The sequence below is a fragment of the Sinocyclocheilus anshuiensis genome, unplaced genomic scaffold (genome assembly GCF_001515605.1).
Source record: "Sinocyclocheilus anshuiensis isolate Anshui unplaced genomic scaffold, SAMN03320099.WGS_v1.1 scaffold955, whole genome shotgun sequence".
NCBI lineage: Eukaryota > Metazoa > Chordata > Actinopteri > Cypriniformes > Cyprinidae > Sinocyclocheilus > Sinocyclocheilus anshuiensis.
Genome location: NW_015546094.1, coordinates 1240017 through 1265413, shown reverse-complemented (window position 1 = coordinate 1265413; position 25397 = coordinate 1240017). Strand labels below are relative to the sequence as shown.

General features: G+C 37.7%; 2 protein-coding genes across 3 annotated transcripts in view; both read left to right on the top strand.

The window, feature by feature from the left end:
* LOC107700199 (lysophospholipid acyltransferase 5-like) overlaps positions 1-5071 on the top strand; it is a 20305-nt gene extending 15234 nt beyond the window's left edge. The window contains exons 10-14 of the mRNA XM_016501774.1: positions 54-134; positions 266-413; positions 2219-2374; positions 2500-2627; positions 3772-5071. Coding sequence (XP_016357260.1) covers positions 54-134; positions 266-413; positions 2219-2374; positions 2500-2619 — 505 coding nt within the window. The 3' untranslated portion in view covers positions 2620-2627; positions 3772-5071. The remainder of the gene's footprint in view (positions 1-53; positions 135-265; positions 414-2218; positions 2375-2499; positions 2628-3771) is intronic.
* A 576-nt stretch (positions 5072-5647) lies between these two features.
* On the top strand, positions 5648-25007 carry LOC107700197 (calsyntenin-3-like). 2 transcript variants are annotated; one of them, XM_016501773.1, is made up of 19 exons: positions 5648-5883; positions 6783-6849; positions 10008-10130; positions 11694-11904; positions 12009-12217; positions 15054-15203; positions 15392-15577; positions 15921-16208; positions 17103-17215; positions 17379-17538; positions 18420-18479; positions 18665-18813; positions 19003-19151; positions 20379-20605; positions 21086-21247; positions 22076-22221; positions 22330-22465; positions 22671-22855; positions 23440-25007. In XM_016501773.1, exons 2-19 carry the CDS (start codon positions 6783-6785, stop codon positions 23587-23589), a joined length of 2871 nt encoding a protein of 956 aa, XP_016357259.1. In that variant the 5' UTR covers positions 5648-5883; the 3' UTR covers positions 23590-25007. The 2 variants fall into 2 exon arrangements, with proteins under 2 accessions (XP_016357259.1, XP_016357258.1); XM_016501772.1 differs by having other exon boundaries at positions 5648-5945.
* The last annotated feature ends 390 nt before the right edge of the window (positions 25008-25397 follow it).

Here is a 25397-nt window from a genome sequence, read left to right as displayed (position 1 = left end):
AATGGGAAGAACGAAAAAGGGGAGCACCAATGGGATGCCTGCGCAAATGTGAGGGTGTGGCTATTTGAGACCACACCCCTCTTCACAGGAACCATCAATTCCTTCAACATCAACACAAATGCTTGGGTTGCCAGGTATGCACATGCTTTTATGCATTTGACATTTATTGCAATCAGAGTCTTTCAAAATCTTTTATTTTTTATTTTTATGTATGTCAATTTTCTCTTAATTTCTCTTTTCTTTCCACCCTTGTTCTTCAATACAGGCAAGTGTTTAAGAGGCTGAGGTTTTTGGGTAACAAGTTGTTATCTCAAATGTTCACATTGTTATTCCTGGCGGTCTGGCACGGCTTGCATTCAGGGTACCTCATCTGCTTCTCCTTGGAGTTCATCATTGTCAATGTGGAGAGACAGGTAACCATGGCAACATTGCTATACCAGACATGAGGCGTGAAGTTGTTTAGAATCAAGAAGACTGAAGTCTTTGAGTCACATACTTTCATGCCAAGCGAAGGCAGATCTGAAAGTTTACAGCTTTGAAGAGACGGTGTTTCTGAGATTAGTAACTCACTAAGAATTTAAGGATTTATAGTCTTGCTCTTATGTAAGGGATGGAGCAAATCTAACTGCATTGTAGAATACTTATAGATCACTAGTAAGGTTTTTAAATATTACATGCATCTTGGACAGCTTACACAGAGTGTGTATGTGTATGTGTATGTGTATGTGTATATATATATATATATATATATATATATATATATATATGCACACATACATACATACATACATGCACACTCTTCTATTCATAAGTGGGATTGTTGAAGTTTGCATTTAGTAAATACATTAAAACCATAATATTGTGAAATATTATTACAATTTAAAATAACTGTTTTCTGTTTTAATATATTGTGAAATATAATTTATTCCTTCGATGGCAAAGCTGAATTTTCAGCATCAATACTCCAGTCTTCAGTGTCACATGATCCTTCAGAAATCATTAAGATATGCTTATTTGCTGCTCAAGAAACATTTGTTATTTTTAATGTTGAAGACGGTTGTGCTGCTTAATATTTCTGTGGAAACCATGACACATTTTTATTCAGGATTCTTTGTTGAACAACATGTATTTAAAATAGTAATCATTTATAGCATTATACGTGTCTTTACTGTCACTTTACTGATCAATTCAATGCATTTTTTCTGAATAAAAGTGTTAATTTCTTTTTAAAAAATCTTATTGACGCCAGTTGAGATGAGTGATTGAGGTACTAAACTGCATTTTCAAACATAGAAACAGATGGTGAGATTCAGCTGGCAAAGACAGTATGGTACTTAAGAATGGCAGTTGCAGTTTTTGCAAGTAGTTTGCTTGTAAAACGCAATCTTACAGGTTGCAGACAGCTGTGAGTATATGAGGAAGCATCTCACAGTCCTGTTTTGAAAATGACAAATAGTGCTCACGTCAGAAAATGTGAGACATCAGTAGACATTAAATGAAAGTCGATGGAATATTTACAAATGACATTTCCTGTCTGAGACAAAACACATTTTTTTGATGAATGCTGATGGTAGAGCTTGATCATTTACCTTCTCAGGAGAAAAAGAAAACGAGTTGAAATGTAATATTGTTCAGTGAACTCTGGCTCTAGGCGAGATTGAAACATTGTGTATGTTTACTTGTGGTATGTGTCCACCGGTGCGGAGTGAGTGGAGCGAAGTGTTTTCACTTGATTTTATTTTTTATGGGAACTGAGTGACAGGCTCATACAGGGAAGTAAAGCAAGCAACATTTATTAATCTAGGTTAATGTTAATGGAACCTTTTCACAGACTGTGATGTGTTTCAACGTTGTAAATCTAGCCGCTTTTTTATATTTTCATAAAAAAAGAAGTAATGTAAATTTTTAACACTATAGTTTGTGGTTTCCTTTGCTATTGGGTCAAATGAGAACACACAAAAAATATTTGTTTTAGTTTCGTTTACCACTATAGAAGTTTCCCCAACAATGACGACTTTCATTTCTGGGAACCCCAGAAATGTGAAAAAGGTCCATTTATTAATATAGCATTGTTCATTGTTTACTCTTAAAGCATAAGTTAATGTTAATTCATACAACTTGAATAGCATATAGAGCATTTCTTCTGCACAAGTGGACACATGCTGTTAGACAAAGGCTTTAGAAAGTGGCTAAAACTGTTTTGTAAATATTTTTGCAGGCTGAGACACTGGTGCGGGACAGTCCTTTGCTGACATCTATTGCTCAGAGTCATCTGTATCCATTTGTATATGTAGTACAGCAGTTAATTCACTGGCTCTTTATGGGATACCCTCTGGTGCCATTCTGCCTCTTCACTTACGACAAGTGGCTCAAGGTGTGTTCTTATTCCTCAGCATCATGAATCTGATGTTGAAAGTGGGATGTTCATGATCTTTACCTCCTGTATCCATCCAAGTGTTTGCTAGTGTCATTTACATTTCAAATGCTTTTGTTTTCCAGGTGTACTCCTCTATATATTTCTCTGGTCACATCTTTTTCTTCATTGCCTTTCTCGTCCTGCCATACCTCCGCAAGGTGTTCGTGCCTCGAAAAAGAGGCAGTGAGAAAAAGGAGGATTAATTAAAATGGTAAATGTAGCATCTCGCTCTTCTAAACTCTACTGTTTGTACCACCTGTCTGTTCTCACTGTTTTTCTGAGTGTGAGTGTCACATCTATTCTTTCCTGTGGAATCTAATGCTGGCATATCCGTGCTCATATGAACACCTTCACAATTACATAATTGCAAGCTGGAAACTCAAAATATTCTTTGCCCAGTTTATATGGTATTTATTTCATGTGATCCTAAAGACTGCAGAAATAATTCTAATGTGCTGATTTGGTGAAACATTTATTATTATTAATGTTGAAAACAGTTGTGCTACTTAATATTTGTGTCAAAACCATTATGTTTTTTTCATTGATCAATAAAAAGCATTTCTTTTAAATTGATTATAAATGATAAATGACCCCAAACTTTTGAACGGTAGTGTACATCACTTTATCTGTTACTGCATGTTGCTAGTGCAAAAAGTCATAACTTATAATTTAAAAAAACAAATGTAAACAAAAGCATGAAAAATTCAGCACACTGTTCTTCCAAACCTTGCAAATATTCTTGAATTTTGATCTAACCTCAAACGTGATGTTTTGAGCAGAGCTTAATTATAAATACACTTAAGTTTGTACATATTTTGTGTAGTTTGGATAAAGGTAAGATAAAGTTAAATATCTAAAAGAGCAAGAAAATCGTGTACATAATGCACATCTTTCGTTCTTTCTTTAATTCCACTAGCACTAAAAAAAACCTCCTAGAAGTGGCAAAGAGAAATAAGCAGTTGCCGTGTGCTTTTTATTCTGACGCAAATCACTTGAACCCGTACCCCACATCTTAATAATGGCTTTCCAACATGTATCTTCCCAGGAGGACTTATAAGCAGCATAATCATACTTCATTAGATCATGACTGAATATTCAGTTAGGATCAGTGTGACCATAAGCCATTTAAATCCAGTAGCAAATGTGTATCATCCCTCTGTCTCACAGTGTTTTTCACTGGCTCTGCTGCAGTGTTTCATTCATCCAGGTCTTTGTAGAACATCTGTTTATTTGTTTGCACCACTTTTTTTGGATTTGAGAAGCAGATTCTTTAGCAGTCTTTAACTGAAAGTGCTTTAGATGTGACTGTGTGAAGATGTAAAATTATCAACTTTTTTCCTCTTTCTCTTACACAGGTTTGACTGAAGTGAACTGTGACTTTTAAAGAGGGCCTGAAGAGGACAAATTTTAAGGCCTTTAGTAATATATTACTATTTGCATACCGGACTGGTGTGTGTGTACAAATGTTAGTCCGTTGGAAAGTTTTTGGCATTCTTTAGGTGGACTGTAATGAAAAAGGTTAAAAGCTGCAGAAATACAAGCATTTCTGAGGTTCAGTATTTGTGAAATAAGATTTACTGATGTCTGGTGGCTAAAAATAATTACACTGTGTCTGCTCATACCATTGCACTCATTACTTAGTAATGATCTCATTTACTGTTTCCTGTCTAATCGGAGAACTGGCTTTGGCTGTCGCTGAGGTCACATGTGCACTTTTAGAGGGGACGCAGAGCACGCATTTCAAAGATGGAAACAAATGAGATGTTTTATTTTCCTTTGCTGGGAATATTTCAACCTCACTTACCCTAAAAAGGCAATGAAATGTGAAAAAAACGCAGTAAACAGTGACTGAGCATCGCCTGGCATTACAAATGAATGTTTTTCATTTTTATAACCATTTTTTCTTGTGACCAGACAACTTCTGATGGGCATTCTTCTTTTTTTAAGAATGGGTTTTATGGTAACTACATTTTGTATAGCTTTTTTGACACTTTCATAAAAGGATCATCATTCTGTCATCTCATCCTCTCACTCCATTTAACACTGTCTGTCCATCCATCTGACCTTTTCTCTTTCACTCCATTTTTCTCCAACAAATCTTTTTGTCCAGCGTATGAGCACAAGTGAAACAGAAACGACAGCAACATAAACGCTACTAACCAGAATCAAGAATATGATGGTAAATTTGTGTCAGTATTATTAAGAGCAGAGTATTTAAATTATAACAAGTATTTTTAGTAAATTGTGCACACCAATGGCACTATTAAAAACTGCTGTGTTAAATCCTTAAAAAGTGTGGGTGCGTATTTCTCATCGCACATCAGGATCTGCTCTCAATAATTCCTATGCATATTTGCCTTTGTATCAGTTTTGTATGACATGACATATTGAAGATCCTTGGTACAAATACACATACAGACTCTTCAGTGAGGGCTACAACCTGCACCTAGATTCACTGCCTCTCTCACTGTAGCATCAAAGTTGTTTTATAATATTTATACATGTGGTTGCAAATTTTATGGATGTAATTTTTTTTGGGGGAAACAACTACTGCCTTACTGCTACCAAATGTACAAAAGAGAGAGAGAGAGAGAAAACAACTACTTTTAAACAAAACTGTCTTTTTGTAATACTCATTAAAAATGCTGGATTTAACAAAGCCTGCTGGAGTGTGTTCTGGTGTTTTTGAATTGTGGTGTCAGGGTTTTATAGCTGTGTGCTGTGGGAGCCGATATGACGTCATCTTGCAGTCTGGGCCCTAGAGCTGAAGCACCGATTGTGAGAGTGAGGAGTTCAAGCGCATTCACAAATGACATTCATTACAAACTCGAAGTGGGAAGTAAATGTGTGGTTTGACGATGAGCAGTAGTACACCTCAGTCTCCAGACGCTTCCCTCCAAGCCCAGATGTATCACACGGCCAGCCATCTCGCTGACTTCGAGACCGGTAAACGGGAGGAACAAATATATTTCCTACTATAAACAATGCTTAGCTCATTAATATTAAGTAGATTATGTTAACCTCGCTTGGTGGCTACCTATGGCGACAATTTGGTTGTTGCATATTATCTTTTCGTTATGTAATTACGCTATTGTTCTCCAATGAACGCTGCCTGGGTAATGAATATTAATGAGCTGCGTCGTTACTTTCCAATGGCGGAAGGTTGCCTCATGAATATTAATAAGAAAGCCCTAGTCGCAGTAGGATTTGTAAATTCGCGTTTCACCGGGGGTGAGTCCTGAGAGCGAGAGAGACGCAGTGTGGGCGGGTTAAGAAACTGCGAGAGGGAGGAGATATCACACCGTCTCTTTTTTTCACGGCATCCACCGAAAACGGGGGCCTTGGTTTCTTCGTATCTAATCTTCAAATTCCAGTTTGGCTCCTTTCCGCAGTTCGAGTCGTTTCGGGAGGCACTGGAGGTCCCAGCCGTTGCGTTCGGTGTGTCGGCGGGCATCAGGCTGTCATAGGTGTGTGAGTGTGTGACGGATGCTTAGAGGAGACTGAGCGGGGTACCATCTCACACCTCACGGTAACGTACATTTGATCCCAAAATTATATTTATAATTCAATTCTTGCGCGTGACACAGGTGCTATATCGTCTAAACTGCTCTCTGCTTTGAAAAATTACATGATATGGCGAATTTTGGGTCGCTTGAATTCATTTACAGGCTTAAAAATCGATTCGTGTTTGTCGCATATATGTGTGAGATGTATGAGTGAGCTAGAACACCGGTCGTTTTAATATCGCGTTGTAAACACCAGTAGGTTAGGCTATATCACGTATCTGTCCGTCATCCAAGTTGGAAGATATTCATCTTTATATTTATAAAAATACTAATGTAAGTAAATGACATAGCCTATATCAATCTTTTCAGATCAGATGTTATTCGAGGACAAGCGTCTTGATGAAACACATTTGATATTCTGTTAACAAACCTGCCTATGTGCTACATTCGCGAGAATACACCTGCATGCGCGTGTGAGCGAGGATGCGCAGACTTCTCAATTTCACGCGCACTCAATTCGCTTAATACCAAGGTTTTATTGAGCATTGATTGTCACTAGTAAATACAGCAGGCTATATAATAGTCGACATACTGTATCTCAAATGGGAGGCAGACCTCCTCGGCCATACTAGGCCACGAAAATGATGTCAAGGGTATTGCATATCATATTCACATTTACCTAGAGCGGAGTATTTAATGTCTTAATGTTTACGTTTAAGGAAATGCAGGCAAGGAAATATGTCTGTCTCTCTGTCTCTGTCTTTGCGCTTCTGTTTCTCCTCTGTCCTCTATCTTAAACTGCTTCATAGCAGGTTAATGCATGTTATTTCCCTCTGTCCTTCCCCTCCTTCCTCCCTCAGATGGCCAGAATGAGTTTTCTCTCCTTTCTCCTCTTTTGCTTGACTTCGGTTGCCCATGGCAACAAAGGTCAGTCTCCTCCATCCTTTTGAATGTTGATACTGAGCATTGTGTCGATGATTAAGTGCGAATGAGTGTATTAACATTTCTGTTCGCAGCTCTGGCATGCACATACATTTCATTTAAACCAGAAACTCAATCCGTTTTGCTGTATGTTACGGATGTTGAGTATGAAATCGTGTCAGTTAATAAATGCGTTCCTCCTTTATAAATGACAACAGTAGATTTTGTAGAGATCACAAAAGGTAGGCCGCATCTCAAGGTGGCATGGGAAGAGACAACATGATGAAGAAATTGATGGAATGACAAGAGAGCGAATAGATGATGGTGGGACAGCAAAATTTGGAGAAGGACAGAAAGGATGCTGATATATATTATATATACTGTAGGATCTCCGTGTAAAAGAGAGGGGGAGTGAGAGGTCGACTCTTGTCCTTGAAGAAAAAGGGTGAAAGTTTATCTATTCTCGTCTCTGCTATTTTTACACACGTGGGAAACCGGAGATGCTATATTTCTTAATTTACGGCTAACTTTTCTCTGTGGGATCACAGACATGCGTTGATCTTTCTATCCTCTGTCACAGCTGTTGACGGAGTCGTTCAAAATGCTCCGGTCAGTGTAGTGGCACGTGTGATAAATGGAGTGAGATGCACAGCGTTGTCGCTCGGTCCGTAATCCGAGGAGTAATCCAGTGCTCTGATGCTCAGATTAATGTTATATGGCTGAGTGAGGGATGAGAGGGAGGAACGCGGGCGTGAGTGGGTGGGTGGGAGGGAGAGAGAGGGATAGGTGGATAAATGGCAAAAAAAGACAGATTGACTTGAAATATGAGAGCGAGGTGGACGGCATGTAGCCACACATGAAAAAGATTGGTGCATTTTAGTTAGTGGTCAGCACACTGTTTAGCAGTATAGTAGGCTATCATATGACAAGAGATTTAAATCGTTTTTATGAAACAGGGCTCAGTAATAAGGATTAGAAGTTATGATTTTTACGCACCTTGCCAACGTTTTAACTGGCACCAGGGCAAAAGAATGATTGATTGTTATTTGTTAGCTATATGTATTTTGCTAGAAATATTTATACATTTTTCATATAAATTGTTTAAATAAATGTATGTTTTTTTACATTCATACTGATATTTAATATATAAATATACACTATTCAAATGTATGGGGTCAGAAAGATTTTTTAAATGTTTATGAAAGAAGTCTGTTATGCTCACCAAAGCTGCATTTTTTCCAAATATACAGTAAAAACAGTAAGCATTTTTCTATTTTAATATATTTTAAAATGTCATTTATTCCTGTGATGGCAAACTGTAGTCTTCAGTGTAACATATTCCTTCAGAAATCATTACAAGCTTAATTTTGTTGTCGAAACATATTTTTTTATTTAAATTAAATTTGATGTTGCTGAATATAAAGTTTAAAACAGTAGCATTTATTAAAAATAAAATATATATTTTTTTTTTTAGAATGTAAACGTCTTTAGTCACTTTGAACCAGCTTAATGTGTCTGTGCTGAATAAGTCTTAATTCGTTTTTTTAAATTTTACTGACCCCAAACATTTGAACAGTATATATTACAAAAAATGGAAAATGTTCTTGAAATTAAACAGCTTTAATGTAACTTAGTGAGCAAAACAATGGCATACAAATCACAGTAAGATTGGTTTGCAGTTTCCAACACATACTTATGTTTTTAAGACTATCAGAAGTCATTTTTCACGAATTTGACAAAGCCCCCTCTAATGCCAGGTTCAGATTACACGATATTTTTGTCGGTCACGATAGTCACTGTGTCAGATTACACGATTTTGACTCCTAAAATCTTGTCGTGGCGTGGACAAGAAACATGTCAAACTACACGTTGCTTCCCGACCATTCATCGCGTGCCGTCTTTAACGACGCGCGTGATGTCATCGAGAAGGCGGAACTAGCGACTGACTTCTGAAAACAAGAGTGTAAACATTGCTGAAGCGCTTCCGCTATAGTTCGCCAGCATTTTTCTTTCTTTGTTCTGTCGTGGTAGTCCCTCGATGACACATCATACAGGCAGGAGTACTGCTGCCACAGCTCCACGAACCTTTCCTCCATCTCATAATTCCACCTAGCAGCACCATCATCTCTCTTTCGTTTTGCCATGTTTGAAACCTGTGTATGAAAAAGCTTCTGTGCTGCTATTGGTCAACGTCACCAATGTGACAGAACTCGTAGTGGACGACGGAAAAAAATTAAACATGCTAGTCTTTCTGTCGTGATGTCGTGAAGCATCGCAGACGCGGAATCGGTTGTCGTCCACTATGATACACTACACGAGCTGAAACGATGGAATCTTGCGTCCCGACGTCCATTGTCGTTTACGAATCCCCACGACACCCTATGTCAAGCAAATTGTGGCAAAATCGGGCTAAAAGCTAAGAACCGGACATAAGTTAGCCAGCTAGATAACGTGATCTCAGTGACAAATCAACAAAATTTGTAGCAACAATGCAAAAATACATCACAGCAAACCAATGTTTAAGTTGCAAGGCATAAAAATTGAATGTACAAGCTAATGAATGTAAAAATTATTGTGGCAATGCAGCACAAACCAGAACGACCCCGGGCCAGTAGGCCAGCTTTATTGTTGAAGATTTCTAATTTTCAGGGTGTTTAATGTAGGTTTGCATGGTTCCGTCTTTCTCCAAGCATTCTAAGAGAAGCTGTCTGTTTTTAAGTAATAGGCGCAATATACCTCACGGTGTGCGATCAGGCCAAACATCTCTACACCTAATTACTCTGCAAAGCAGCGAGGTGTGGCGTGCTGTGTGTGTGTGTGTGTGTGTGTGTGTGTGTGTGTTGTGTTGTGTGACCATCACACAGTTTCAGTCGATCCCCATATGGGTATGTTTGTAACTTAATGTGCAAGTGGTATGCATATGTACAGCTGGTTGAACCATTGCACCATCTGCCACTAACGTATTTTAGCACAACTTTTTTTTATTTGTTGCAAATTCCTTTGGCTTGGACTGCTTGTGTTCGTCTTTGAACCTCTGCTCACTCACCTTCATAACGCCGTGTTATAAATAGTCTTGTCAAAAAAAAAAGCTGTTTGTTCCGAATCACAGCTCGTTCCTGTGGCTCTCACGCCTGTCCCTTGCTTTTGTGATTGTTCTTTCTCAGCCAATAAACACAAGCCATGGATCGAAACGGAGTACCAAGGGATCGTCATGGAAAACGATAACACTGTCCTCCTCAACCCACCTCTGTTTGCCCTGGATAAAGACGCACCGCTGCACTATGCAGGTAAAGATGCTGATAATGTCTTAACACCTTTATGTGTTAAGGTGCAGACACATTTACCATTTCAGTATCAGTCATTTCAATAAGAATCCACACAATAAGGAATTTTGCGTGAGGGTGAAAGATTTCCCTACTCAGATTTCACATCACGTTTGGATAGTTGATTGATAGATAGTAATGTGCTGCTCTGAACAACAGAAACTGCTTGGTTTGTTAAATAACAGTACAATACATTGAACGCATTGAACGCACTCCTATCCCTCATAGACTGGTAAAAAATTAAATCCTAAATATGGTGCTACCCTGGCTAAGGTATATAGACAAATTATCTTATTTTTCTGCAAAATTTCTCCAAAATTTTGGTAATGTGAACACATCTTTATAGTCACGCTATGGTTATTAATCCATTTAAAGCGTTAGTTGACCCAAAAATGAAAATTAGCCCATGTTTTACTCACCCTCAAAGCATCCTAGGTGTAAAAAAACACCTGCCTACTCCCATTCTAAAGCTTGGAAGAGCAAGGATCATTTTTAATATAACTCTAATTGGATTTGTCCGAAAGAAGAAGGTCATATACACCTAGGATGCCTTGAGGGTTAGTAAAACATGGGCTAATTTTTATTTTTGGGAGAACTAACCCTTTAAGATTCTATTCATTTTGCATTAACAAAATTTCATGGGCAAAAAAGGTCTTTAAACCATCATTTGCCCTTACGCCAAATTCCTGTTTGCATGGATTCTTATTGAAATGCTTGAATTTTGCCAGTGAAAATTCACCAAACAACCACACCTTAAGACTGTAAATATAACCTCTACACCTCAACTTTGAAAAGTAAACACTAATTGTGCATGTAATATTAGTAAGGTATTTCCAATTTTCAATTTTATGCATTACAGTCATGCTGTGTTGAGTTCAGGTCAATAGTGTATGAAGCACAGCTCACGCAGAAATCACTTTCAAACAAAGCAACTTTCTGTTGGTTAATGCAGCTAAAATCTTTCGTCCTCATGCAAATTTTTTGATTGCATAGATTGAAATGGCTGGTGAACATTCGCTGAACAGCGATAAATGCAACCGCACCTTTCGTCAGTAAATATAACCTCTTATGCCTCAAGTGTGGAAAGGACACTTAATATTCTAGTGTACTTCTAATTGACAGGGTCTAGTCAAGGGTTTGGTGTAAGGGTTATTTTGACGGGGAGGGGGCAACTTTGGAGCTTCTAGCAGCTAGTTTAGTACTGCGGTAAGTAATGACATGTTATGTTTACACAAATTACACGAATTACACAGGGATTAAGGCTGACAGACCTCCCCCCTCGGCAGGCTGAGCTAACATTCACAGTGCCGTGTCATGTGTGACAGCACTTCCTGAAAACAGACAAGTGTTTACTTCCAGAAGAGCACTCACCAGCCCTTTTCACATCATTTCACACATCAATGTTTTTTTTTTTAAGTTGTGTAGTAAATGGCACTTTAAATAAGGATTTGTACAAAGGTTGTCAGTCACACACAAAATATATTTTATTCAAATGTAGTCAGTGCAGATGTATTTTTCTCTTTTCAGGGGAGATCTGTGGGTTTAAGGTTCATAACGGACCAGGTGGTTCTGGTTCGGCACAGTTTGAGGCAGTGGTGTTGGATCGCTCCACTGGAGAAGGTCTGGTTCGGTCCAAGGAGCCTCTGGACTGTGAAAGCCAGAAGGAGCACAGCTTCACCATCCAGGCGTATGACTGCGGTGAAGGTCCTGACGGGACCAACAGTAAGAAGTCTCACAAGTAAGAGATTTCTTCTGTTCAGATGGAATTTTCCTAAAAATCTGGTTTCTGCAAATTTATGCCAGACCCGTTGCATTCTTACACTCTTAACTCACTTTTCCCAGGGCCACCGTGCACGTTCGTGTAAATGACGTGAACGAGTTCTCTCCTGTCTTTGTGGAGCGTCGGTACGAGGCATCGGTGCCCGAGGGTCGTCTGTTTGATCGTATTGTGCGAGTGGAAGCCGTTGATGCCGACTGCTCACCTCAGTACAGCCAGATCTGCTTCTATGACATCATCACACCCAACGTCCCTTTCACCATTGACAATGATGGTGAGATCTACAACTGCCAGCATTGATAAAATACAGATACACTTTTTATCTCATGTAGGGGTGACCGGGGACAGATGATGACGTGTCACAAAAATAGTGATTTTAATGTATATGTAAAACATATTAAAATCACTATTTTTGCGACTTTATATATATATATGTACATTTATATACATTTACATTTGCATTTATTAATTTAGCAGACGCTTTTATGCGACTTACAATTGGGGAATGTAGGGGTGCCTGTGTGTGTGTGTATATATATATTTTTTTATTTTTATTTTTTTATTTTTTTATTTTTTTTATTTATTATTATTATTATTATTATTATTTAAATGCTTACCCTGTTGCCAGCAGCTTCCATAAAAGATTTAATAAAGACTCTAAGGTTGGATACAATTTCACTCTTGTTATGAAATGAAAAACTGTTCGACTGAATAAAAAAATTTACTCTTTAAAGTGCATAATGAACATTTCATATGTAGCTCAAGGATGTTTTTTATTCAGCAACATATTTTACTGAAAAGGATTTAAAGGTTTGAAAAATCTGTATAATGTACCCCCATGTTGTTCCAAACCTGTATGACTTTCTTTATTCTGTGGAACATAAAAGAAGATTTTTTTTGTCCATACAGTGGAAGTCAGTGGTCTGTTTGGTAAACAACATTCTTCAAAATATCTTCTTTTGTGTTCTTCAGAATGACTAAATGATGACAGAATTTAAATTTTTGGGTGAGCTATCCCAAATGTAAGTCCCCATATAAAGGAGAAAACTTTTCAGCAATATTAAAAGTATAATATTATTACAGTGATGATATTATTACTTTGAGATGTGCTTTTATTTAAGACACAGTGAATTAATATAATTTACTTTTAGGTTTTTAAAATGGCCCAAAGCTACTGTTACATTCATACCCATAATATTATTATTGTATACTATTATAATAATTCTTGTGAAGATCATCATTGCTTTAATCAGTGTTTCAAATAATTAAAAAATGAGGTGGCATGTTGATGTTAAGCTGGTTTTTAGGGCAGTTCTCTGAACAGCCCAGTTGCTGCAGTGAGATGGAGGGATAGTCACCCCTCCTGATCATTCAATGCAGATCAGAGCACCCATTGACGGACTGAGGGGGAAGCGATCAATAGCCGACATTTTGTAACATGACAAATGCTGACGAAGAAGGAACTGGCCATTGGAAAGAAACCGAAACAAGGGAGAAAGATACAACGAGCAAGGCGCACAAGGGAGAGGTCCTCTTTTTAGCCATGACTTTGCAGATTTTCCTGCTGTAGTGTGTGTGGTTTGCTTTCGTAATTTGGGTCAGGCTGAACCAGACACCGCTGTGTGAATATCCTTTTATTTATTGTGCTTCTTCGATATCGTTCTTTTACTCTCTCTCTCTCTCCTCCAGTCCACAGTTGGCCTTCACCCGTTCCTGTCATCTTTCGTTGCATTGTTTGTTTTTGCTCACATTTCTCATTTAGAGCTGCTTTTGATGCTTCTGGTTTCTTTGTCATAATCTCAGTGTCCCTGGCAGTATTAAATCTGCTTTATTATTTCCAATCTGAATCTGTTTTACCAAAGCTTCTGATTTTCAAATCATTTAGTGTTCTCTGTATTTATTTAGCTCGATATACACCCACCGGCCTCTTTGCTAGTGCCGGGTTAGGCCCCCTTTTGTCTTCAGGACCGACTTAATATTTTATGGCATAGATTCAGCAAGGTGCTAAAAACATCCTCAGAGATTTTGGTCTGTATTGACATGATAGCATCACACAGATCCACTGCACATCCAAGATGCAAATCTCCCATTTCATCACATCCTGTGACTGTGGAGGCCATTTGAGTATAGTGAAGTCATTGGCATGTTCCAAAAAACAGTTTGAGATGATCTGAGATTTGTGACATGGTGTGTTAACCTGCTTGAAAAGCCATTACAAGATGGTACACTGTGGTCATAAAGGGAGGGAGATGGTATACGGAGGTAGTCTGTGGCCTTTAAATGATGCTCAATTGGTACTAAAGAGTCCAAATTGAGGCGAGGAAATATCCCCCACACCATTACACCACCACCAACCTGAACCATTGATACAAGAAAGGATGGATCCGTGCTTTCATGTGGTTTACACCAAATTCTGAACTCTACCATCGCAATGTCGCAGTAGAAATTGATTCATCAGACACGGCAACCTTTTTCCAATCCTCTATTGTCCAATTTTGGTGGGCCCATGTGAATTGTAGCCTCAGTTTCCTGTTCTTAAATGACAGGAGTGGTACCCGGTGTGGTCTTCTGCTGCTTCAAAGTCGTGTGTTCAGAGATGCTCTTTTGCATACTTCATTTGTAGGAGTGGTTATTTGAGTTACTGTTGCCTTTCTCTCAGCTCAAACCAGTCACTCAGGCCATTCTCCTCTGACCTCTGGCATCAATGAGACCCATTTTTGCCCACAGAGCTGCCACTCACTGGGTATTTTCTCTTTTTCGGACCATTCTCTCTAAACTCTAGAGACAGTTGTTTGTGAAAATTCCAGTAGATCAGCAGTTTCTGAAATAATCAGACAAACACTTCTGGCACCAAAAAACATTCCATGTTTAATGTCACTTAAATCACCTTTCTTCCCCATTCTGATGCTTGGTTTGAACTTAAGCAGATTGTCTTGACCACGTCTACATGCCTAAATGCATTGAGTTGCTGTGTGATGTGGTTCATGGACATGTGATTGGTTGATTAGATTTTTGCATTAATGAACTCAACTGCTCAGCTACACAAGTTGAACATGAACTAATAAAGTGGCCTGTGAGTTTATAAACTTCTCTATCTCTTGCAAATTCAGGGAACATAAAGAACACTGAGCCACTGGACTCTAAACGCCAGCGTGTCCACAGTTTCTGGGTGACAGCGTTTGACTGTGGGAAGAATCGAGCTCAGGCTGATGCTCAGGTCACAGTCACAGTAAAACCTTCCTGCAAGCCAGGCTGGATTGGTAAATATTTATTTTTATTTTATTTATTAAATTGTATTTATTATTATTATTTATTGAATTAATTGAATTAATTAAATTGTACTTATTTATTCTTATGAAAAAAAATATTTGCATTTTATAAAAATTTGACTGAAATCAACAAAATTGAAAACTGACGTTATGTGTGTGTGTGTGTGTGTTAATTACAGGATGGACAAAGCGCATTGAGTACACTCCTGGTTCTGGCAGTATCCCTCTCTTCCCAAACCTGCACTTGGAAACCTGTGAGGAGACGGTTTGGAACATCCAGGCTACTGTTGAGCTTCAAACGGGTCATATTGGGAAGGGCTGTGACAGGGACAGCTACTCAGATCGATCTGTGCGCAGAATCTGTGGTACGTTTGATTAAGTTATTCCCTGAATTTTTTATTTCTTCGATAAATTGTCTACGGTTTGAATTTGATGATGGCAGATCCTCGCTCATTAGGATTAGAGATGATTAGCGAACAGAAAATTGAGGACTTGGAGTTTATCTATTACGGACTCTGTTGCCCAACTGTTTATCTCATTTAGAGCAGATGGGAAAATGTCCCAAATCATTCCTTTCTCTTTAGATTAGCTGCAGGATGAAAATCCCTTCAAATTAGGGTGTTCTCGATAATTCTATAGTTCTTGCTGATCTTGCTGACACCAGCCCTGTTTTTAAATCAATAATGTGTAGGCTTTTAATGTTTTCAGGTGCTGTGAGGGGTGAAGTTGACCTCCTTCCACCTCCATCTCCTGCAACCAATTGGACCGCCGCGCTGCCGACTCTACCATCTTCTGATTCATCCCTGGTCTTCTCCTTCAATGGCTCCACCCATGTTGCTGTAGTACCTGATTCAGTTGCTTCAGCAGTATCCGGTGACCACTTCACCCTGCAGCTGTGGATGCGAAGAGGAGGGGCCAGCACTCAGCCACCGGCCAGTCAGGCGAGGGGAACCCGTAAAGAGGAGGAGACTATTATCTGCAGCACTGTAAAGAATGGTCAGTCTGTGCTGGCGTTATCACCATACTGAAATTTCAGTAACATTTCAGTACCAATGCCAGGAAAATTTAATACAAAAAAAGTTGTTGACCACACTCTTCTATTTAAAAAAGTTACTCGCATTCAAAAGTTAGGGGTTGGTAAGATTTTTCTGAGCCTCTTATGCTCCCCAAAGTTTACATGAATCATTTATATGATCAAAATACAGTAAAAACTGTAATATTGTGAAATATTACTACAATTTGAAATAGCTGTTTATATTAAAATGTATTTTAACATGTTATTTCTGTGATGGCAAAGCTTGATTTTCAGCAGCCATAACTCCAGTCTTCAGTGTCACATGATCTTTCAGAAATCAATCTAATATGCTGATTTGCTGCTCAAGATACATTTCCAATTGAAAATAATATTGCTTAATATTAAGCTGCTTAATATTTTTGTGGAACTGTGATACATTTTTTTGATGAATACAAAGTTAAAAATAAATGCATGTATTTGAAATATAAATCTTTTGTAACATTATAAATGTCTACTTACGCTTTTGTTCAATTTAATGCATCTTTACTGAGTAAAAGTATTAATTTATTTTAAATATCTTAATACATCTTACTAACCCCAAACTTCTGAACAGTAGTGTACGTATTAATAAAAATATTAATAAATGAAATTGAAACAATGGCAAAGTAAATAAGCAAAGTAATTATTTATGTATAAATAATACAATGTATTCTAATGCACAAATCTGATATTTTGACAAAATACACCTTGCCAAGGTTAGCATTTTTGACCATGAAACTTAGTAGCGAAGTGCCAGACATCCCTGGTCAGTAGTCAGTGCTTAAGAACTCAAATTCGAGCTGCTGTACTAAACAGTTTTGTGGTGTCATTTCCAGATGACTTGTACTCTCACTACTCCTTATCGGTACATGGCTGTCGTCTCTCTCTCTTCTATTGGCCGGATGTGTCTGCCGCAAGACCTGTCAAATTCCTTTGGAAACTGGAACAGGTAAACTAACCGTGACAGCAAATCTTGGTTACTTTAATCCTGTCACACACAGTCTGTCACAGGAACTATGTGAGACGTGTTGTTTTGAATGCTATAAATATAATACATTTGCATGTGTACACGTTGTAGAGCTTAGCTGACGTTTGACCTCTGACTCTGACAGGTGTGTGACAGTGAGTGGCATCACCTGTCCCTAAGTGTGCAGTTCCCCTCTGTCACACTCTACGTGGATGGCGTGACCTTTGACCCCGCACTCATCCATGACAACGGAGCCATCCCCAACCCAGCACCACACCAGCGGCTGGTCATTGGAGCATGCTGGGGTAATTTAACGATTAGTCATGTGATAAATCTTAGAGGCTGGTGTGAAGATCTCAGCAGTAGGTGGAGCAGAAATCTGTAGTCATGTTCTTTTCTGAGACTATATGTGTTTCAGCTATTAATAGACTCATGTATTATTCAACTAAACAGAATCTTTCTTACACACTGTGGCACTCGTTTAGAGTGTGTGTGTGGTAGAAAGATGCCCAAGCTTTTCGTCTCCTGCTGTTCTTCTAACTGGGTCAGCTAGTCTGTGTTAATCACCTCCTAGAATGATGTTTTGACACTGGGAAGAGGCTTTAAGTAATAGTTAAATAATGACAATTCTGCCATTATTTACTCACCCTCATATCATTTCAAACTATATGCTGTTATTTTTTAACTTGTTAATGTTACACAGCTTTTGCCATATAACACCATTTCATATTGACCAGGGACTCAATAAAAGACAAAAACACAATTAAAGCTCTGTACTGTACAAGTAGAATTATAGAAGTTTTCTGAAACGATAAAAATTGAAATAACTATACACACTGATAATCTTCACCTCCACCAAAAGCTTGTATCGAGCTGGCATTCTGAGAAACAAATGGAAATATTGACTAATTTTGACAAATTCCAGTCTGTCCCTCACACAAAGCTATCATATAGCTTCAGAAGTGATATACAAAATACAAAATACAATATTGAATACAAAATACACCAATAAAAAATAACAGAACATACACTATACCCTTTAAAAGTTTTGAGTCAGTAAGATTTTAATACTTTAATTTAGCAAAGATGCATTGAATTGATGCATTAAACTTTAATGCAACTTAGCAAAGATGCATTAAAGCATTTATCAATTTCCTTTCACTTCTCACGTTTTTCCTTCCTGTAGAGCCAGAAGAGAAACCGAGAGACATTGTGAACAACACCATGCCAGAGAGTAAAGAGACAGGTAAGGTGCACACCAGGACAATTAATCTGTCTATGTTTGTGTGCGGATGTGGATGTGTTATTCATAAGCTATCTGAGAACAATAGCGATACTCAGTTAAGTGCCGGTATGAGTTTAATGTCCTTAAAAGAGTCTGTATTGATTCATATATATACTGTATATATATCTTCTCATTTTGGCTCATAGGGAAGTTTGTCAGTGGTTACAAAGGGCTTTTGTCAGGAGTGACTGTGCGTCCAGGAAATGTGGAGCCTCACAGTGTGGTGGAGTGCCTGTATGCTTGTCGAGAAGGGCTTGACTTCGGAGACCTTGAGACTTTAGGCTCAGGCATGAAGGTACATTAACACTACTAATTAAAGTTTGTTTATTTTACATCTTTACCTGTAATATAGCCCATAGTTCTTCCTAAAAAATGTTTGGGCTCTCCTATAACGGTTTTGCTTTGTTTTTTGTCCAACTCTATTCTGTCAATAGTGTTTAAGTCACATTTAACCGGGAATGTTCCTGTAATGTCCCTTCCTCAGGTGCATGTGAACCCTAGCCAGTCTGTGCTGGTGTTAGAAGGAGACGACATTGAAAGTTTCAACCGTGCTGTTCAGCAGGTTACATACAGGAACTCTCTACGATTTGCCACACCTGGTGTCCGTCCGCTCAAACTGACCACCTCTCTCAGGTAGACAACCATCCACACACTGAAATAATGATCTTTCTTCAGCATTTCAACGTACCCAGCATATCTAAAGTCTTATGAATTTTGTCATTTTGTCAGAAAATGAGTTTATTGCAGTGACTAACAGTAGGTTAGTTTTAACTACCCAAGTTGAAATTAAATAACAAAATATTATCCATACTGTAGATATTGCCAAAAAAATAAAAAAGAAAAGAAAAGGCTTTCAAGTAAAGCATGCTGAAAAGAAGGATATGAAAAAATCGACTGATAAGTGCAGAGTAAAGAAGCTGTGTACATTTCACAACATCAATTTTTGTTGAAAACAACTCCCTCTGTTTTTTGGCAAGTATGTAGATTTTAGGGCTTTACTTTACTGTCACCAGATATCAGGCCAGTGGGTTGTGGTGACCAGCTGTAGTATCAACTACCAGATGGAGATTAATTTAACCAGCTGCTCACAGATTTATTGGCATATATTCACATAAACATATGAGCACACATTTATGCAAAGTTGCAGACAGTAACGTGAATATAATACTCTGATTAATTGATCAGATTAATCACAATTAATCATATAATTCAAACGTTTGGGGTTCGTTTTTAAAATATATTAATAGTTTTATTCAGCAAAGTTGCATTAAATTAATCAAAGGTGACAGTTCTTTTTTAAATAATGATTTCTATTTCACATAAATGCTTTTCTTTTGAACGTTCTGTTCATCAAAGGCTCCTGAAAAAAATGTATTACTGTTTTCACAAATATATTAAGCATCACTGTTTTCAATATTGATAATATTAAAAACTTTTTCTTGAGCAGCAAATCAGCATATTAGGATGATTTCTGAAAGATCATGTGACACTGAAGACTGGAGTAATGGCTGCTGAAAATTCAGCTTTGCGTCACAGGAATAAAGTACATTTTAAAATGTATTAAAATAGAAAATAATTGTTTTAAATTGTAATAATATTTCACAATACTGCTGCTTTTAATGTATTTTTAATCAAATAAATGCAACCTTGATAAGCACAAGAGGCTTATTTTAAAACCATTTTAAAAAATGCCATTGTTGTGGAAGACCATTTGACCTAAAGCATTATTAAATGTGTAAATGTGACACATTATAATCATAATACATTGCAGCAAAATGACATAAAAATATTAAGATACTTTTTTCTCAAGTATCTAGGCATTCTCTTTAAATAATCATAATTCTCTTTGTCCTTCTGCAGGTGTTTCAGTGAAGAGAGCTGTCTCTCTCTCAGACAGCTGGAGGGTTACCTGGTTGTGCTCCAGCCTGACGCCCCTCAGATCTCTCTCTCTGGGGTGGGACCCCACCTGGCCCGGCCAGCCGCTGAGTTTGAGGGCCTTCAAGGGGTTCCCTTGTTTCCTGAGCTCCGTATCGTCTGCTCCTTGTCTCATGCTGTGAACACAGCTGCTCAAGGCATGGAAGGAGGGGGTAAGCTTTGAACATCTCACCTAAAACAGTAATCTGTGAACCCACCGCTTGATGGATGACCCCTATAAGGGCTTTTTTATCAAAATGGATTCTATTCATTTATCCTTGGAAAATGATCTACACATCAGACCCTGTAATAGCCCAGAGGCTCGACTTGATGAATAACTATGAGCAAAATATCTGCGGTCTAAGAGCTTGTTTTGGTTGCGATGCAGCAGAGAGGCTTTCTAATAAAGAAGTCAAGGTCAAGGCTTTATCAGATTATTTGCAAGTTAGTATGCAAGTATTGTCTCTCGATAGAAAGTGAGAGCAAAACAAGCAACAGAGTTACTTACTCGCCCACAGGATAACTTGTACTCACTCTGTTATCGGTGACTTTAGGCTTGTGCAATGCAGCGGACAGACCTTTGCTACTCTCTCACTTCAGTGTTATGGCCAAAGGGTAGAGAATTATTCAATCTTTTTCTGTCTCTTTATCAGCACTGATGTCAGATGCTGTGGCTCATACTCTGGATGGGTGTGAAGTCCAGCCCTTGGGGGAGGAGCTAAACCCAGAAAGGGAGGAGCTTCTGATTGACATGGAGGCATTAAAAGAGAGGGGACTTGACATCATTAACACAACGGCCTACATTGCCATCACTGGTAATTTTTTATATTAACTTTATGGCTTAAATTGCCTTCACTGGTAATAAAAACAGTGGGAAAGCACTGTGTAAAATATTTGGACACTTATTTGTACTCTTAACGATGGATAGGTGTCACTGTTACCAGAAAGTGTCCAAATATAATAATTTTTGTCTTAATTTAGAACAAAATATACAGTGTTTTAGAAATGTAAACATTACCACTTGTTGTACTACTTCAAAATAAATGTCACTTGATTTCATATTTTATTAAATAATGTAAAACATTTGTCCATGTTTAAGTTTTACTACTTGGGGCTATAAATGCAAATCATGTACATGGTCAGTAAGATTTTTTAAAAAGTTACTTTGGAAAAAAAAAAGCCTTATGCTCATGTATTTTATCAAAAATACAATAGAAAATATAGTGAAAATAACTATTTCAAAAATGTAATTTATTCCTACGATGGCAAAGCTGAATTTTCAGCAGTCATTACTCCAGTCTTCAGTGTCACATGATCCTTCAGAAATCATTCTAATATGCTGATTTGATGCTCAAGAAAAATTGGTATTTTCAATAATATTATAAAATATAAAAAATGATATTTTACTTTCATTGCTATTTAATATAATGCTGTATAGTCACTTTTGATCAATTTAATGCATCCTTGCTGAATAAAGTATTATTTTCTAAAATAAAATAATCTTACTGACCCCACACTTTTGAACAGCAATGAATGCAATAAGTAAAAAGATAAATTATTTTAGCATAAACACATAACGAACACGTTCTCATTTATTTAGCAGGAAATAGAAAAACTGCAAGACTTTAATCCTTCTCTTTCAGGAGCGGAGTCTATGTCTGTGTACGAGGATGTGTTGCGCTCCATTCGCTATCGCTTAGCAAAGGGCTCTGCTCGTTTTGAAAGAAGGTTTCGTCTGTCGTGCTCAGAAATGAACGGCCGGTACACCAGCAACGAGCTCACGCTGGAGGTAATGAACACCACTGAACACATAACACTGATGTGGACAAACACATCACTTAATTAACACACACACACTCTCTCTGTCTCTGTCTGGCTTTCTCCTACACTTGCTCAGGTGAACTTCCTGCACTCTCTGGACAGTCTGTACCATCCGTCTCACCTGCTGGCATCCCAGCAGCAGTTCCTCCACCCATCCCATCACACTGGGGAACTGAGTGGACACACACTCCCCAACCCACACCGCAACTCAGGTACATGTCTGACATTTTTTATTGGTATTTATTGGTATATCAAAATTTTCTCCTATTTATAATGTTTAGTAAATGGTCTTTTTTTACTGCAGAGAAAGTTTTGAGTTCTGAACTCTATAATAACATTCTCATGATATGAACCTTTAAAAAAATGATCAAATATAAAGAATAAACAATGTCTCTCTCTCTCTCCTCATGTGTACAGTTGTTCCAGGAGCCGCAACTGTCATCATCATGGTGTGCGTGGGTTTCTTGGTTGTCATGGTGATTCTTGGTGTCTTTCGCATCCGTTCCATCCACCGCCGTGGTGAAGGAGCAAGAGGCGGAGGCAAAGAAGGCAGTAACCAATGGGATGATTCGGCCCTCACCATCATCGTGAACCCAATGGAGGTATGAATGCAAAAGTAGATACATGTACGACTCTTCAAAAGTTTGGGGTCAGTACATTTTTTTTCATGCTTTTGAAAAGTACCAAGGCTGCATTTATTTGCTCAAAAATACAGAAAAAAACAGTAATAATGGGAAATATTATGACAGTTTTAAATAATTGTTTTCGATTGGAATATATTTTAAAATTTAATATATTCCTGTGTTGGCAATGCAAAATTTTCAGCAGCAATTACTCCAGTCTTCAAAAGTCATATGCTGATTTGGTGCTCATTTCTTCTTATTATTAGTGTTGAGAAAAGTTGTGCTGCTTCATATTTTTTTATGATACATTTTTTCCAGGAATCTTTAATCAATAGAAAATTCAAAAGAACAGTATTTATTTGAAATACAAATGTTTAATAGCATTATAAATGTCTTTACTGTCACTTTTGATCAATTTAATGCATCCTTGCTGAATTAAGGTATTAATTTATTAATTTTTTTCAAAAATCCTACTGACCCCAAACTTTTGAACGGTAGTGTATCAGCATTATTACTGATGTGTGTAGTATCTTACGCATCTCTCTTTATATTCTCTCTCTTAGACATATGAGAACCGCATGGGAATTGCAACAGATATGGAAGGAGAGTGTGACGACGAGGAAGAGGTAGTGGATTCGCCCGACGATACCAGTGATGACCAACGAATCATCATCAAGAAAGAGGGAAGAGACTCCGCCCCCAGACGCTACTGAGCCAATTAACCACACCCACATACTAAAACACCACCCACTAATTTAAAACACAGGAATATACAAACACACACAGATGCACCATCAAAGAAAATGCAAAGTGTCCAACACACCAGTGACAAAATTATAGGATCTCAGCCTCTGGGAATGCAATGCTTCTCTTTGGAATGTACGCTCCCACAATGCACAACGCATTCCCTCTTTGCCACTCTCAACCCAGACCCCAATATTTATTAATGGCACAATTATATTCATTCATCCTACAACCATTCCAATTGATGTGCTCACAACACTTTATCGAACATAATGAAAACACTAATTGTCAACTCATATCAGCTAATTGACTCCGAATGTTTCAGATTACAGCCTTTTGTAATTAATATGACGTCTAGTGCCCAGTACACCGAGTACAAAACCACTTGAGAAGCTGTATTTACTCTGCACAATCTGTCTTTTGATACATTCCTTGAACAAATTCACATGTACAGATATAGAGGATTAGTCAGTAAAGGTGTTTCGTAATAGTGATAGACTCCAGCTAGGTATGCAAGTGCTTTCTTTTAAGCATCACAATGCACACACACACACACACACACACACACACACACCCAAATCTGTTCACCTCTTCTCACAACCTCGTGAAAAACACAGTACAGTGCAATGCCCTCTGCTGTATCAGAATGTTAGCTCAACCTGGGCAGTTTTGATTGTACTTAAATGTATGTAAATACAAATGACTTCTACTATTATTCTCATTTCTTGTTGTCGGTTCCATTATTTTCGTTCATTTTCGTTTTTTTGCACTTTCAGATAGGCTAGGTATTTTTTTCTAATATCTCTATTGGTAATATCCAGTGATAATGACAATAATAGTATTAGTAATAAGAGCGGTAATGATTGGCTTGATGAATGTCTATTTATTTGTGTGTTCAATTGTGTAATTTAAAAACTTGTTAATATCTGATTCACAGTGGAACAGAAAGGCACATTAATGTTATGCCTAGAACACTTTTCACCTCTGCCATCATCCTCCCTCTCTCTTTTCTTCCCCGTCCTTTCTCTATCCGTACACTCTTCAGAAACTGCCACTGCTTTTTTTGGTTTCTGAATGTACAACTGTGCCACCCCTTCCTCCTTCCAGCTCGCACTCCTCCTCTCTTTTTCCTGTGACTATTTCTCTGTCTGTGTTAGTGTACAGTGGAAACCTGTCAGTAAATAAAGGCCTGTTGTTTTTGCAGTGTGATATTAAGAATGGATAAATTTGCATTAATAAGCTATATTATTACAATGGTTACCATTGGGACAATTAACTATACTTATAGACACAATGACATGGATTATATGGATTGATTGTTATTGATAACCGTCTGAAGAATTAATCTGTTAAAACAATTCATAATAAAAACACACGGATAACGTCAGCAGATGGTCAGTGTTTTTTGTTATAGTCTTGAAAAGATGACAGTTACAGATTAAAAATATTTAAAATTAAAAATATTTTTAAACAAACATTATGTATTAACAGATTACACACAGATGATCATAATGTGATTATTTAGAGAGCTGTGAATGGAATATGAAATGTTTTAAAACATAAATAATGAATTGCCTATGAATCCTTCCTGTTAGGCAGGACATGACCTCCTGTCTTAATATATTGGATGAATTATTCAACCTGCAATTTTGAAAGATTTAAATCATATTCATTCATAACAATATCACAATTAATTAAACATATGAGTGAATTCTGTATAAATAAACCAACTACTGTAGTATTAGCAGATGTCGCCATTTTTGCAACAACAACAAAA